This window comes from Drosophila mauritiana, chromosome 3R (assembly GCF_004382145.1).
Source record: "Drosophila mauritiana strain mau12 chromosome 3R, ASM438214v1, whole genome shotgun sequence".
NCBI classification, from domain to species: Eukaryota; Metazoa; Arthropoda; class Insecta; order Diptera; family Drosophilidae; genus Drosophila; species Drosophila mauritiana.
The window spans coordinates 24213585-24228470 of NC_046670.1; the positions used below are offsets into that span (position 1 = coordinate 24213585).

The 14886-nt window shown below is 46.0% G+C and overlaps 1 protein-coding gene across 1 annotated transcript; it reads right to left on the bottom strand.

Moving 5' to 3' along the window:
• Positions 1–7232: 7232 nt before the first annotated feature.
• On the bottom strand, positions 7233–8363 carry LOC117143602. The gene has a single exon (XM_033308354.1). It carries the CDS (start codon positions 8239–8241, stop codon positions 7378–7380), a length of 864 nt encoding a protein of 287 aa, XP_033164245.1. The 5' UTR covers positions 8242–8363; the 3' UTR covers positions 7233–7377.
• Positions 8364–14886: the final 6523 nt, after the last annotated feature.

The following is a 14886-nucleotide window of genomic DNA, read 5'->3' on the forward strand; positions in this document are numbered from 1 at the left end:
AAATCAACGGATACGTGTACCGGCGGCTGCGATGCGGCAAATCAAACAGTTCGCGCCGGCAACTGGCGTTGAAATGATGATGGGCCCGCGTCGTGTGACCTCTAATGCCGGGTGGCCAGTGGGCGGTGGACGCGGCGCCAACCACGCCCCACATATCGATCAAACTTCAAATTCGCATTAACGGGAAAAACACTTTAAAGTGTGTGCTCGCGCAGCTATTTCAAATGCGAAATGCAAGAGGGCAAAGTTGAGCCCGCCACCCGACCATTCCACCTGGCCAACTTTAATTGCACACGAAGTGAGCGAAATGTAATTTCCGTTTTTCCGAAAGTTCTCGGCCCAGAACGGGCTGCTCATAAGTCAACATCAGATGGTTTTGGTTAAGACCGCGCTGCATGCAAATGATGTTGCGGCGTTGCTCATTTTCAGCGTCCAACACGGCGTATGCTTAATGGGCGCAGCTGATCGAATGTCCTGGCACTTGTCCCCTTGGCAGTTTAAGTGCCAAGTCATCAGCAGTGCCAAGCAGCAGCAGTCAGTGCATCACAAATAGTGCAATTTATGGCAGCACATCCTGTTTATCCTTTCCGCACCCACTACCTCGAAACTCAAGCGCTGTGAGTGAGTGACTGACATATGTCAAGTAAGAGCAGCAAGTTGTTGCTGTTGCAGTTGCAGTTGCGATTGCAACAAAGGCCCAGCCAGCATAGTTAAAGCGCTCTGCAATTACCGCAAGTACACATAGGGAACCCGTTTTAGCCATATATATTTAGTAAGTACTCGACCCATGGGATGCCCTGGCGCAGTTTAAAATATTTACTCCTGGCCAAGAGTTAGCCATAAGTTGTGAGTGGCGCTCTCTACTTTCATTCGCCATAAGTAGCTTATGTTGCATTGACAACTAAAGTAGAGTAAAGTATAGCGGGTTTCTTTCCACCAATCCCATTCATTTTTCTGCTCCCAATGTAGCAGAGCATACCCAAACCTAACCGAACTGGCTTGAAACCTGCTGACTGCTGCGTATTATGATGATGATGATGATGATGTTGATGGGGATGATGCTGATGGGGATGATGGCTCGGTGATGTCGGCCATTCTGGACCGCTGTGTAACTTTGATGTGAACTCCACTTTTAAATATCAGCGTCACATCAAAAACAAGTGCTTGGCAACCCGCAGCTCTGCTCCCATTTCTGGTCGGGATTGGTCCCTCCCACTCTGGCACCCTCGGGACAAATGCATTGCCCTCATTTTCGAAGGCAACCGCAACTGTGGCGCTCAGCTCCCTTTTTCGGTTGGGCGTGGGATTTTGGATTTGGATTTGGATCGGGGGCGTCGGTTCTGGTTCTGTTGTTAATGAATTTGCTCAAGCTGTTTGCGCGCAGCTTAAAATTCACTCTTGCCCCAGGCTGGTGGTAGCTAGGAAACTGAACCACACAATAAGAAATAAAGGCAGCCATTATGCTGAATTATGCTTTATTGAATATGTGAAACACTATTTAAGTGTGCTTAGTTAACCGCTTGTATTGTTTCTACACATATTTGACAATATATTTGTTGTTGAATTAATTTCAATTTGATTTTAGCTCCAGTAATTATATTTATTTGCTGTGCACAAGTCCCATCTGCGCTCGTTTGATCCATAAACTTGTTAATATAAAAACATATTTGAATAAGCATTTCAGCAATAAAAGAGATTATTCTCCACATAGTTTGCATAGCAGCAGGCAGCCGGGCACGCTGGCCAGGTCTTCACCGGATGTCTCTCGAGCTGGTCCAAAGCAGGTCCATTTGGCCGTCCTCTGCCTGCTCATCGGACTTAATGTCCGGGCCAAAGTGGGTCCTTGCTGTCTGCGGAGCAAAGACGTGCATAAATAGTGCGACAGTCCAAGTCAAACATTGAAAGCAAACGAAGAAAATATGCGATGGTGGTCATGGGATTGGGTGGCGAGAGGCGTCGGGCGGAAGCCGCAAGAAAAATAAACTTCGAATTGATTTTAAAAGGAATGCCTCGATGGCCCCGGCACACTTCAAATTAAGTAAATCGCACAAAAGCCGAGCTGTGGATGGCGAACGGAATGGACCGTTGGACGGACGGATGGACGGATGGACAGTGGCCGGCACTGAGTCGTGGAAAATGAAACTGTAAAATGCTTTTACTACATTTTCCCGCCGAGTGGCTGTTGGGTTCTCGTACTCGTACTTTTTGAATTTATGCCAAGCCTCGATCCGAACAAGTTGGCTTGTACTTTATGAGCAAGTCCTTGCCTCCCGATCCCCTCGATGCCCGATGCCCCATGCCCGCCGATTCCCGACTTTTCCGACTTTTTCCGGGCTGCAGCTGCTGATGAGTTTCATTATGTGCGAACAAATCATCACATGCCACTGGGTTGTGGAGGAAAAATCTGGGAAGGGGGCTGGAAAAACGAGGAGCTCAGAGGCTGGGCGAACAAATCATTATGTGCGAACAAATCATCACATGCCACTGGGTTGTGGAGGAAAAATCTGGGAAGGGGGCTGGAAAAACGAGGAGCTCAGAGGCTGGGCGGCAGACTGCACGGCGTCGTCCTCGTTTAAAAGCAATTTCGTGCATTTGTTAAGGACACGCGATTCGATGTGTGCGAGGAGTGCCAGTGTGAGGAAAGTCAACACTATTTCATTACGGACAAAGACCATTTCCATTTGGGCATATTTATGGGAGTGCGGGCATGCAGCGGTGGCTCTTAAAAAAGAAATGCGTTAGGAAAATGGCCCAGGCACTCAATGAAAAGCCGGCCCAACAACCAAATCGATCAGCGCACAAAAAGATAAATACTAAGTGGAGCGTTTGACAGGGCAAACAATGTGAGTCCTAAGCCATCCGCCACTGACCAAACTTGAAACAAACAAAATTGGTGGGCAAAAACTAAAGGGAAAACTATGATCGAGGGGATTAGACCACGCAATACTCATTACTTTGGCTATGCCACAATTGTTGGTATTTGAAGTGACGTAGTTCATTTTCGACTGCAGACTGTTAGAAACCTTTCAAAAAGATGGTTTTTTCAGTAACGGACCATTTCTTTGTTTAATATACCCTCAGTTCCAATAATTTCGAGCAAGAAGTGCCGAAAAAATAGCCAGAAAGGAAAAGCAAACGAAGCCAAACCGACAACTCCTGCCCGGCTGTTAGCGGCATTGTGTGCAGTCTAACGACAACATTCAATAAACAATTCACAATTGATTGACAAACGGACGGGCGGTCCAGTGTTATTCGGATTCACTGCTGACGACTGCCGATTGACGACTGACCAGAAGGACTAGCTTCTGTCCTGTCCATCGGACACTGGGAAAACGGCCATGAATGAGCAACCACGACAAGTCAGCGGAAGGATGTTAGTTCGAGTGGATGAGGAAATTGAAAGCGAATGCTGACAACAACAAAGTTTGGGCTCAAACAAAAAACAAAAAAAAAACGGGGAAGCTAAAATGGAGCAGAATAGGCGACAGAATCGGGGATCCACCATCCGAAAAACAGGCAAATATAACGAGAGTCCGCCTGCTGGAACAAAAACAATGAAAGCAAATTTCTATGCGGACATCCGGCGGCGATTAGACGCGAACACTGAGCAGTGAACAGTGAAAAGTGAACAACGACGCTAAACACTGGCCACTGGTAATCGATTGTGGTTAGTTGGCAGTTTTCAGTTCTATTTGGCAGCACGAATATTCACACTTCCCATAGGGGATTCCCGGAAAAATCGGACTTTGATGTAGGTAGAACTACGACGAATTATATGCCGACTTTGGGGAGCGCTTCCTCTTTAATTTTGGTCACGTCTCTGTTGGTTACTTCCGGTCCTCATCCTTGGTATTCAAATAAGTCCGAGAGATGAATTGGTGGAAAGTCGACCACTCTATACTTCAGCATCATCTATCTTAAGAGACATCGTTCACCGCAGGGCAACTTAATGTCCCACGTTGGGCGCCACAAACTCTCTGAAGGCTTGAAAATCGAAGAACAGATTTATATGTAAATCTCTTGTGATTGCTAATAACAAATGTTGAATCTCATTGAATTAATGGATTTACCAAAGCATATATTTTGTATACATTTTGCTGGTGACCCATTTACTAAAAATATTCTGATGCAATGAAGTAGCCGATCTTCGCGACGCCTTGGCTCGCTTGGTGGGCCCTAATTAAAATCCCTGCCCGGCTAATTGCGCGCGTGACTCTTGCAGCTCATTAGCTCGACTCACGTAGTCCCGTGTTGGGCATAGTTTGGCAATCGCTGGCCAAAAAGTTTGCAGTGCAACAACAACAGCGGCGAAATAAAGATAAAGATAGCGATGGAGGTCAGCGCAACGTTATGTAAGGCTGAAGTTTTGCAAATCCTTTTGGCAATTAGATACTTGTAGCCGGGGACAGGAAGGATAAAGGACGAGGCGACGGAAAGAGGAACGCCCACAAATATTGCACAAGTATCAAGTATCGTCGCTGGCCGCCGTGGCATTTCGCAGTGCAAATATCCCATTACTCGGATGAAACTTTTAATTAAAAAGTTGCCAATGACAAACGGGTCGGGGGCTTGCGGGTCGCTTCCCTCCAGCGACCCTGCTGAGAAATGCGCCGTAGTCTCACCAGAAATATTCGGTTCAGTTTAGTACAGTTCGGTTCGGTTTGGCCAATGAGATATGGTATATGGGGAGTATGCCATGGGATCGGGATGAGCTGACTCAGTCTGGCACGCACGTAATTGAGACAAACTTTGAGACAGTAAAACATTCGAGTAGCTAGCTCCTCCTCGGGCAAGGAGCTGTGCGGCAGGCGAAAGTGTCCGGGTGCCAATGAGAAAATTACGACATTTAAACCCGTAGGTTAAGTGCACGTGAAATATTAAGTTTAGCTGCTTAGCTGAGAGCACACTAAATCTTATTGTAGGTCATTTGTCGGCTAGCGCATTCCAGTGGCATCCAATTGGAGACCTAATTATAGCTGGTTGGGAGTGGGTGTCGGTTAAGGGTTTTTAACCTGAAGCGTTAGCTGGTGGATGGTCATAAATTCTCAGCAGACGTGCCTCTGCAAGGATTCATTATCAGGGAAATCAAAGTGATAGAGTTGGCTATAATAAATACAAACTCAGTCACTGCTTCAAACAGGCTGTTAGTGGATTTTGCCTTAATTATGGGATACTTTGAGATATAGTGGTGACAGGCTTATGTCATGGACCACAATAATTGAACAATGTCCAATTGATATCAACTCTCGTTATATCCTTTGTCTTCCCAGCAGTTGGCCAATTAAGAGAAATTGGAGGACACTCCATGCGGCAGGACATCACGTGAGAAGTAAAGTCTCTTTGTTCATTTCGCGGCAGCATTGGAATGCCGGATGAAGTGGTCCTTGGTCCGAAAAGTTAAGCAGAGCCCCTGTTGAATGGTTAATATCAGGAGACCGGGAGCTGCACTATCGGATCCAGCTCCAACAATTGAACGAACGCATCGCTTGAAAAAGCAGTCGAGTGTGCACGCTGTGGAAATTGAACATCGAAGTCCGGATTTTTGCAGTCGCAGCCAGATGGGGAACGAGTGTGGCAAGGGGTACGGGTGCGGGTGTAAGTGCGGCTAATTATACTGCCAACGGCAGCGGGGCAGCTGGGGCAGCAAGGCTGTGTGGCGGCGGTAAATGTTGCGATTTTGCCAAATAATCAGAAAAGGCTCTCAACATTTTACGTAAAACGAAAATGCACGGGAAATGTACAGGACGTGGGGACATTGAGGGGGCGTGGCACACGGCCAGTGCCTGGCGGGCCGTAAAACGCCTGCGGGAGCGGAAGTTCAGCGGTCGCCGTGTTGTTGCTTTGTTACGTTATCTAATTACAAAGGAATTGTGCGGCAACGTCACACAGTTGCCGGTCCACCGATCCCGCAACTATCCTTCCAGCATTGTACCCATCCCATCTCCTAAAAGGGTCACCATCCCATCCCTACCCATCCCATCCCCTTTCCATCCAAAACTGGGCTATGGCAAAATATTATTTCTGTTCAAATGCACAACATGGGTGCATGGGCTGCGGGCATCCGATTGATATATGCAGATGCGTGCTCCCAGTCAACTGAACAGCACTGCCCGCAGTTAGTTACTCTCCCACCCACACACGCACACACACACGCTCGCACTGACACGGGGGAGCACCCACACATACACGCGCGCTAAATACACTTGTGTCTAATAAGTTTTATCCGAACGGTCAACGAGGCGTGCACCCACACAAACACGAGGACGAACCACAGTTTTGTTACACTGCAAAAAAAAAACTAAGTTGGAAGTATTGTCACTACAATTATAATTGCATTACTGATTTGAGCTTTTTGATATTTAGAGAGTTGAAAGTATAACCAAATATATTTAGGTTAACAACTTATTTCTAGGCTTATCCTTCTGTTGTTGTCCTTTTTCTCAGTGCATCACAATGGGTGTCAAGCGATGGGAAATGGTCGATGGGTGGCACATAAACAAATGAAGGGTCGTGCTTCGGGGGACCCAGCTGCGTATGCGGCATATTTGAGCGGGCATGGCGAAAAATTGTCAAACTGCCGGCCGCGGCCCCAAAGTCAGTTAGGTTGGCAATCTGCTTAGCCGCTGCAAACCACCCAACCACCCACTTAGCGCCTCCCCTCCTTGTTCAACCCATCCATCGCCGCAATCCACTTGCATTTAAATTGTGAAAATATTTGGGCGCTGTCGTCCGGTCGTTAAATGAAAATTGAAGCTAGGTCGCCCATTTGACCGTTTGGCCTGCGACCTCTACGCAAAAATTCTTTAAGCAAACGGGGTCAGTCAGGATTTTTTTTTTTGGTTTTGGGTTGGAACATTTAAGGGACGCTAATTGCGTGCTTGTCAACACTCGAAATAAAAATAATATTTGCAACAATTAAAAGAGCGCCGACGCCAACAACAGTTTCAGCGATTCAAAGCCAGAGGACCAAACAAAAAAAGGACTCAAAAGGACTCCCCGGCGACACGACTCTGCGGCATGCTGCATAATTTTTCAAAATATTTAAATTATACATTATAAAAGGGACAACCTGCTGAATATCTCAAACGTGGTGAATTCAAAAAAAAAAGGGGAAAGCAATGAGACTTTCCTTTTATAAAACATTAAATTTAACTTTAAGCGATTTTGTCAAAATAAATCCTGACACTTGAAATGCATAGTGATTTGATGAAATATTTTTATAAAAAGGTCGCTTGTACAATATAAAAAGTTTTTATTAAACTATGTGTTGAGTTTATTCATGCAAAGATCACTTGAAGAATTTTGACAAACGAGATAGTTTTGGTCTGGACACATTGGATTTTAGGACAATCTGCCGATCGCCGGTCATCTTTTCCCCTACTTCACTGGATTGGGCCGCTTGGGCAGGTTTCGTTTGAGGAGCTGCCAGTTGATGCTGGTCGGTGGAGCGGTGGACCGCTGCTTGATCAGCCTCTTGTGGCTAGATCCCTTCGAGATTTTGGAGCGGGCGGAACCCAGGGCGCGGTACTGACTGACACTGCGTACCACTTTGTTGCCGCCCAACTTGCCAGCCATCTTGTTCCGGAATTTGCGCTTCAATATCATCTTGCCATGGCTGATTTGGCTCTTGGGACTCGCGCTCTTCGGTTTGGTTGGAATTTTCTTGAGGGATGACTTCTGCGATTTGCTCGACTTCGTGGACCTGGAGGACTTGAGTGATTTGGCAGATTTACGCGATTTAAGCGTCTTCAATGACTTCTGGCTCTTCTCCTTGGTCTTGGATTTGAGGGATTTTAGGCTGGACTTGAGGCTTTTGGCCGACCTTTGCTGGGAGACAATGGCACCACCCTTGGAGCGCAGATCAGCCTTTTCCGGAGCCGGGCCCACCGAGTATTTGGGCATCATGGCCGGCTTGGATTGCAGAGCACGATCCGCCTGGACAATTGAATCGAAGTTGCCGAAAACCTGGCGAATATTGCGGTTGACATACTCCAAGTACTTCAGCGACGAGTTGCACAAGTTGCACTTGTTGTTCTTGTCGTTATCCTTGTTGTTCCGTATCAGGCTCTCCAGGTAGAGAAAGTTCTTGGCCATGTTCTCGCAGTAGCGGCACTTGGCGGTCTTCTCCATTTGGTTGGGCGTTTGATCGTAGATACTGGGCCTATTCTGCAGATTTAGAGCCGAATTGTTTGGCACTACGTAGTCTCCGGCGGCTGGTCGCTTTTTTTGAATGCCTATCATTTTACGTAATACCGAAATTTTGTAAAATTTTTCTGGATGCGAATGTTTCTGTTGGTTAGACGGATGTAAAATGCCGACGAACGTCCGATTTGGATATCAAAAGGTAGTGATTTAAATTTCATCGCCTACTTGAGGCATATTTATTTTAGATTTTTTTCTAAGGAAATAACGTTGCCCAAAGCAACTCGAATGCCTCATCATAAAAAAGTCAAACACGCTGACATTGAAATCAGGGCCACCTGGCTTGGTGCCTCAATTAATCTCAATTTCTTATCCATCAAAGGTCTGGCCAATTTGTCGGCAAATCGTCAACCTTGCCCTGCTCAATTATCGATCAAATAGATTGCAGTGAATATTTAAAGACTTGTTCCAAATTAAATTAAACGCTGCCCGGCGAATTACCCATGTGCACACATACACTCGCTGGCTAGGAAATAAAGGACTCGTTTAATTTCTATTTCCTTGGGCACAATTAGCGATAATCAGCTGGCAATGGCAGCCAGCATTTTGTCGCTGGTCCTTCGCTTTTCCCATTCGCATTCGCATTGCCATTCCCATTTCCAGCACAACTCCCCACCCATTTCGCTTTGTGTATTTGGGTCAACTCGTTGCGATGTGCACAATAATTTATTTCATTTCAAGATGTAATCGGGACATTTTAGTTTGTCGTGCCGTTTGTTTTGCCCAGACTAACACATTTTTAAATGTCCCCTGACCTTGGGCTCTGATTGCGGGACATTATGTAAGTTAATGAATGGAAAAATAAGTGTGGACGTGGAATTAAATAAATTATATCCGATAAGCGACTAAATCCATAGAGTTACGCAGCTTATTCAATTGTCTTTCAATTAAATGATTGATCCTGCATTCTTGACCATCCATCGTGTTTGCAATTCAATTCTCGTGGCACGTCTTTATTTCGGAATTTTTCATGAAGCAACATCCGTCAGTTGCCCGCCATTGAATTGTTGTGTTGCACACATTCTCCCATCAATAGGATGCCACCCACTCGGGCAGACAATTCCCTGCGACACATAACTTCCAATTGAAAATATCTCGGGAAGTCAGACACACAAGTGCAAATGCCAATAAAACAGAGAGGAGAGCAGGGGAAGCTAAGACACATAAACTAGTACATTCACCCGTTGCTTGTGGGCTATAAAGTTGATTGTTCATAAATGTACGGGGCGTATACGTAATGTCAGCTAGTGCACTACAGCAAAGCAATGTGCATCGAATCTGGCGAGGAGGGTGGAGTGCTGGGGTAGTCAGCAGAAGTTATAAACTGGCTGGGTAATGAATTTATTAAAAGTTCATTTTGTTTAGCTAGCTAAACGTTTGTCTTGGGCCCGACTTGGCATGTTGGCCAAGTTTACGTAAATGGCCCACTGCATGCGACTCGAAAATGTTGAGTGTTAATGTTAATAATGGATTTGTGCCAAGTTCTCGCCGTACATTGTTCGCTCACTGATTTATTCGTGGTCAAAAGCGGGACACTGCTTTGCTGTTTTTTTTATCCACTTGCGTTTGACTTTGTGCTGGCACACTTCTGCTTTTTTCTATGTTCTGCTTTTGACCCACAAAGGTTGCCTGGCATGTCCTTTCCCGCTCTAACGACTTCCTGAGACGTTGCACACACATACATATACGTACGTACTTTATCCAATTTGCATGCCGCAGTCGGCGTCGAAGTTAACTTGGCTAAAAGAGGGCCGAAGTCTAGCTGGCCACGCCTTGTTTATTTTCCGTACCTTACGTGTTTATCGCCTGCAAATGGCGATTCTGACCGAAAAGTGAAAGCAGTCGCGCCTCTGGATTTTCCAGCTTTGCTGGCTTTTGGGTGTGGGTGTGTGTTGGGTGGTGTGGTGGTTTTGTGCCCAGAGTTCAACCTGCTCGGCATTTCAATATCAACAGAGGCATGCATAATTTCTTTGGCCGAGCCTATGTAAATTTGCTCGGAAGTGTTCTGCTACCGCTGTTCCACATTTTCCACCGCGTCGGCATCGGGAAAGCGGGTCAACTTCATTTTTCGTGCTGACCCACAACCGCAACAACAACAACAGCAACAAAAACAACAACAACAGGCGTTTGATGTGCGAAAGCCGCAAACACAAATTAGCACAACAGCAGCAACATCGGCGGCAACGGCGACAACAACCATAATTTCTTTTGCAACAGTGCGATTTTTACTGGGATTTGGACACACACATACCCCCCCCCCCCCCACACACACTTACTTACTTGCATTGGATTCGCGTTTTTGGGTTTTACTGCCTTTGGTTGGGTTTTTATTGTTATTATTTAACGTCGACGCTGCCGACGACTTCGTTTGGCTTTCAACGCCGCCTTGGCATAAAGTCCAAAGTGCAAATGCTTTGCGGTCAGTTTGGATTTGAAGTTGGCCAGCAACGCGACGCGCAGCTCCTGCGGCAAGTACAAAAGGCCAGATCCTTCGGCAAACACCTTTGTTTGCCCATATGTGCTGCGGTTTTCCCTGAGTTTTTCGCTGCTCTCTGCGGTGGTGGTCACCTTGCGCCCATTCGCGTGCCACTCGCCGGCCCACAAGGAATCGCTCAGCGAAAGAGGATGCGTTTATCCTGGCAACACAATGGCTGAAAGGAAAAGCAATTACCAGTGAACAAAGCCCAACTGGGTATCCAGCCGCAGCCCGAAACGAGATTTTTAAAGACACTAAACCGTTCCCAAGGGTAAGCAAATTTAGTGGGTATCTTTAATTTAAGTGGGGCATGTCCAAGTCGTTAGCAACCTGGTATATATTTATTGTGAAACTGATATTGCAATCATAACACGTCTTTTTGATTTGGCTATTTGTCTCAAAAGATAGGTTTCTATAAAAAAGAACTTAAGTAAATGTTGCCACAAACCAAATCCACAGCATGCTCGAGTGAATAAATAAGCTAACATTCTTACTTTGCAACTATGACTTGTTATGTCTTTTACTTAAATAATTTATATTCAGAACGACTTTTTATACCCATGTGCATTAGAAAGTTGAACGAAAGGGTTATTCTTACAAAGTTATTTGGAAATGGCGTTTTGCACCCAAAAGTTTCATAAAGTTTCATTTAATACCCCGAAGTTGTTTAAGCGCCATCAATGTATTTAAATTCCCATATTATTTTCTCTTAAATAATCCAGCGGCTGTGATAAAAAATCTTCGAAGGCTCTTTATGAATTTGGTGCTGATGAATTTTATGACTTCAAAAAGTATAACATAACACAAATATTTTGTAGATATACAGGCAAATATTTATTGTGCTCGTTGCAATATTTCATAAAAGTTTATATTTTTTTTGTGAATTTGGCCGGCAGCATAGAAGAAAAACCAGGCAAAAAAGTGAACAATTTAAACTTTTATACGAATATAAAAGGGGGGCTATTTAGGAAATTAAAGTGCTGCCAAGATGTTTAATATCATCACCTGGCTGGGTCGAAAGATCTAAAATAATTTTATTTGCCACACATTACGGCAGACATGCAGGACACCATCCGCCATTCTCGTCCTGCGAGTTGAACAAAACTTTTTACGCATAGCCAGGACTCGCAGCGCATTTTAGCTAAAAGCATTTCAATGCTGTTAACTATTTTTGATGGCGTTACGCACTATAAACCCGCCCGAAAGAAGGCTAAGGGATGGGATGGGTATGGCCTGTGTATCCCGGCTTTCGGAAAGCGACTGGACTGGAATAGTAACTCCATGAAATGGAAATCTCAACGGAATTGAAACACTTAATTTGCTCGCAATTTGCCACCCACATCACTCGAATGCGATGCATATGTACTTATGTACATACATATACTACGTGCACCTGGCAGAGAATGAGACAAAGCCGCTTAGCGATGCATGGACGCCCTTCATGCGGTCGGAATGGGTATGGCGAAGGGTGTGGAGTGGTGGCGGAATTGGTGTCCTGGTTGGGTGGTGATGTTGCGTTAATGAAATAAAAATTAAGCTCTGATGCCTGCCAGGACGAATTAATTGTGTGTCGCCAAAGGCAAACGAATGCGCTGCAGTTCGGTCCAGGATGCTCTCAGTTGGCCAGCGGCAATGAAAAGGTGTCGGCAATTAAGTGAATTCAGCACTTGCTATTGACTGGGGAATGCTCAATGCGATGCTAAGGGAAGATTGGAGAAGGTGGAGAATGGGGACTGGTCAGTGGAGGAGGTTCAATCAGGATGTGTGCATATAATGGATAATTAATCTTTAAGCTGCCGGCAACGGGCCAACCCTCCTTTGTATTAATTAAGACGAGCCACTTATCGATTTCAATTAGGGGCAATGGAAAATGAGTTTGTTGTCTGTGCGACTGTGATCCCATTGAGTTGCCACTTTGCGGGCACTAACTTATACCAGTTCGATGGACTATTGTTTAAGTATCCAGATTAACTGGAAATAATTTGAGATTTCCCAATAAGTCGTTTTGATATGCGTTTGCGTATCCTTTAAGTTTTCCTTTTGCACTCAGGCCATTTTAAGTTGGAACTTAGTTTTTTTTTTTGCTGGTCTGGGTATTAATGGGTCATGTGCTGCTCCGGCTGGGGCAACAATGTATCCGATGGAGTTCGCCAACACCATACCAATAGGATTAGCACAACAAAGTAGCGGGCTGCGAGCATGAGTTTGAGTATGCATGTGGCAAGTGCGTGCCTGAGTGCACCTGTCAGGGCTTTTAAGTCATCCACCCAGTCATAGCTGGCACAGCTCTGTTCGTGAGCCCAGCAACTGACAAGTTGACAGGACCGGCGGAGGCACCAGGTCTTGGAACCCAGCCTGAGCAGAGCCAGCAGCAGTTGGCCCGTTTAGCAGTTTGGATCGCCAGAGCAAACAAACAAATGGAGCCTTCTCACTAGGTCGTGCATGCGGGTGGCTTATGCTCATGTTCTGCTCCTGCTTCTGGTCTTCGTCCTTGCCGTCCAGCTCCAGTAGCAGCACCGGCAGGGACATCATCAACAAGTACACAAAGTACGACTACGAGTGCGAGTGCGAGTTGCAGAACAAGGGTCCACAATGAGCTGCCAAGTTCAGTCGCATAAATGCATAAGCCGCAGCACGCATACATATGTGTGGGCAAGGCGATGGCAGGTGGGCAGCCAGATAATCACGCCGCACACGGAATGGGTGGAGGTGAGTCTCCGGGAGACAGAGAATTCTAGATTGCACCGCTGTGGACCCACTTTAATTAGGGGTTCCGAGCTGTGGCCACGCCTCGGGAATGGAATGTACATCATCCAAACAAAACAAGCGAGGATCAGGTCTTTAAAAATCACAGGGAAAATGTTCAAAAGTTTCCACAAATTCTGCGAATTCCATTATACGGAATAAGTTTAATGCAGAAAGTTATAATAATTCTATAGAGGTTTCTTAAAGTGTTCTTATTGAATAACTACAGGCATACCTCTCTGTTTTATTTCTTTTTTTTTAAGATTTATCTTGATATCGCTTTAGATATCCTTGATGCATTCTTGGTAAACACAGAGCGAATCCCTTGCCAATCAGCTGCTGATGATGAAGAGCATGCCAAGTTCGCTTCTCATCGGCAACATTTGGCCCTTTGTGAGTGTTCAAATGCAGCTGCCAAAAGTTGTCTTAACTTGAGCACACTGTGTGCAGTTTCAGTTTATTTCTGGGGCATTTAAGTGACTGGCCGCCTTAGCAGGGGTTACTTGGGATGCTCTCCTGCCTGGGATGCTCCTGCCCCTCCAAGCCCGGGATCCCTGAAAACTAGAAACCCCTCCGGTTACCACCAGTAGTTGCTGACTGCCTTTGACGTTCCACGACGACTAGGAACTGGTAACTGGTGGTTTTTTTTTTCTGGCTTTCGCTGCTAGGACGAGTGGAATGTCGGCCAAACTAACACATCCTGACACAAGTCAAGAAATTTATGAGCTGTAACGTTGTTGGCTGGTGCTGCTGAGTGGCGATGGGGAGCGGCCAGGGCCAGGACCAGGACTCAGTCCATGGGTCCATGTGTGTGTTTGGGTTTGGGTTTGTGTTGCCAGGCGTGAGGGCTTTTGGCTTAATTGAAATTTAAACGTTTAACCCTCGGTGTCAGCAGTTAAGTCCTTTGTTTTGGCAGCTGCGAGCGTTTCGTGCAACTGACACTTGGCCATTTCAATTGGCGAAGCCACTACATGTTGTAACAACTAAATCGGCGAGTGGAGCCACTATGCACACACTGTATACACTCAGCTGGCCATGATTGTTGAATCGAAAACCAATAAATGGTGAGCGAATCAACCCAATTATGCCACCGAACTTTTGTAAACTTCACCTGCTGATTGGACCAGCCAGACACGCAAGTGGAGGCATTAAGCCCAAACGCATGAGCCAGCAAGTGGCCATTTTGGCTGCCATGCCAACCGGTTGGCCACCACAATAACACGGAGCATGCACCGACCACAGCGCCACCACCTGACCCACCTGAGCCAGCAGAGCCACCTGCCCGCCCACTCACACGCTCGCCTGGAAGCCAGTTGTGCTGGGGATTCCAGTAGTGCCGCCTGGCCATGTCCAGTGCCACTTGTTCTCCGCTTAATATAATTTTGTGCAAATTTGTGTGTAATAAACCGGGATGCCGGGAGTGAAACAAATCCGCCAGCGACGACGGCAGCTCAAAGGCACCG